The 1,145-nt window shown below is 70.4% G+C and overlaps 1 protein-coding gene across 1 annotated transcript in view; it reads left to right on the forward strand.

Annotated features, from left to right (window-relative positions):
• Positions 1-1,145, forward strand: part of NOC4L (nucleolar complex associated 4 homolog) — a gene marked incomplete at its 5' end in the record, with an annotated part of 5,537 nt that overhangs the window by 1,596 nt on the left and 2,796 nt on the right. The window contains 5 exons of the mRNA XM_029921640.1: positions 46-195; positions 267-366; positions 448-482; positions 815-865; positions 969-1,080. Coding sequence (XP_029777500.1) covers positions 46-195; positions 267-366; positions 448-482; positions 815-865; positions 969-1,080 — 448 coding nt within the window. The remainder of the gene's footprint in view (positions 1-45; positions 196-266; positions 367-447; positions 483-814; positions 866-968; positions 1,081-1,145) is intronic.

The raw sequence follows: 1,145 nt of genomic DNA on the forward strand, positions 1-1,145 counted from the left end.
CCCCCCCCCCCCCCCCCCCGGCTCACCTCCCTGCCCCGCACGCAGTCGGTGGTAGGAGGCCTACTGTCCCCGGAGGAGGACCGTGCGCTGCTGGGCTCTCGGTTCCAGGACTACCTGCAGCACGATGACATCCGCTACCACGCGATGCTGGCGGCCACGGACGTCGTGGGCCGAGAGGCTGACCGGCTCCCTGAGGTGAGCTGGGTCCCTTGTCGGGGGGAGGGGTGGGCAGGGCCGCGCCCAGGCTCATGCCAGGCTTTCGGCAGGTGCCCCTCGCTTTCTGGAACAACGCGTTCGCGCTGCTGTCTGCGGTGAGCCTCCCCCGCGAGGAGACGGCCCCCTCCAGGTTCTACGTGAAGCACGCCGGTGAGCGCCCCGGGCGGGCGAGGGCGCCCCGCGAGCGGCCCCGCTCCCCCGCACGCCCTCTGACCCCTGCCCTCCTTGCAGAGCTGTCGCGTAAGTGGAAGGTCACTCATCTGAAGGTGAGATGTCGCGGAGGGCTCTCTTCAGACATAGGCAGCATGTGCGGGGCCTGGAGAGTTTTCTTGGCCCAGACAGCTCCAGCATCCCTCACGGGGACAGGGGTGGGGTAGGGAGGGCTGGGGGGAGTGGGGTGGGGGCCCGGGGAGCTGCCTCCCAGGTTCTCACAGGCCCCCAGGCGCCAGTGTCACTCGCCTGCTCCCCCGAGGCCGTGTCCCAGGCTGTGGGCTTCTCGCTTTGCCGGCACTTGTCCAGTTCGGGTCCCCAGCTCTTCCACAGGGCGGCGGGGAGGCGGTGCTGTGCAGCCTTGACCCGCCCCCCCGCACCCCCGCAGGAGCACAGGAAGGCCTTCCAGCTGATGTGGCTCAGCTTCCTCCAGCACAAGGTACGGGCAGGGGTGGGGAGCAGGCACCCTGGGTCGGGGCGCTCTGGCCCACGTGATTCTTAGGGTGAGGCCCGTGCACCCACCGCTGCCCTGTCCCTGCCAGCTGCCCCTCAGCCTCTACAAGAAGGTGCTGGTGATCATGCACGACTCCATCCTGCCCCACCTGGCACAGCCCAGCCTCATGATCGACTTCCTGACCCGAGCCTACGACGTGGGTGAGCGCCGGGCTGCCTGCAGCGCGGCTCCTGGAACGGAGGCGGCGGGGGGGGGGGGGGGGGGG

The sequence above is a fragment of the Suricata suricatta genome, chromosome 14 (assembly GCF_006229205.1).
Source record: "Suricata suricatta isolate VVHF042 chromosome 14, meerkat_22Aug2017_6uvM2_HiC, whole genome shotgun sequence".
NCBI classification, from domain to species: Eukaryota; Metazoa; Chordata; class Mammalia; order Carnivora; family Herpestidae; genus Suricata; species Suricata suricatta.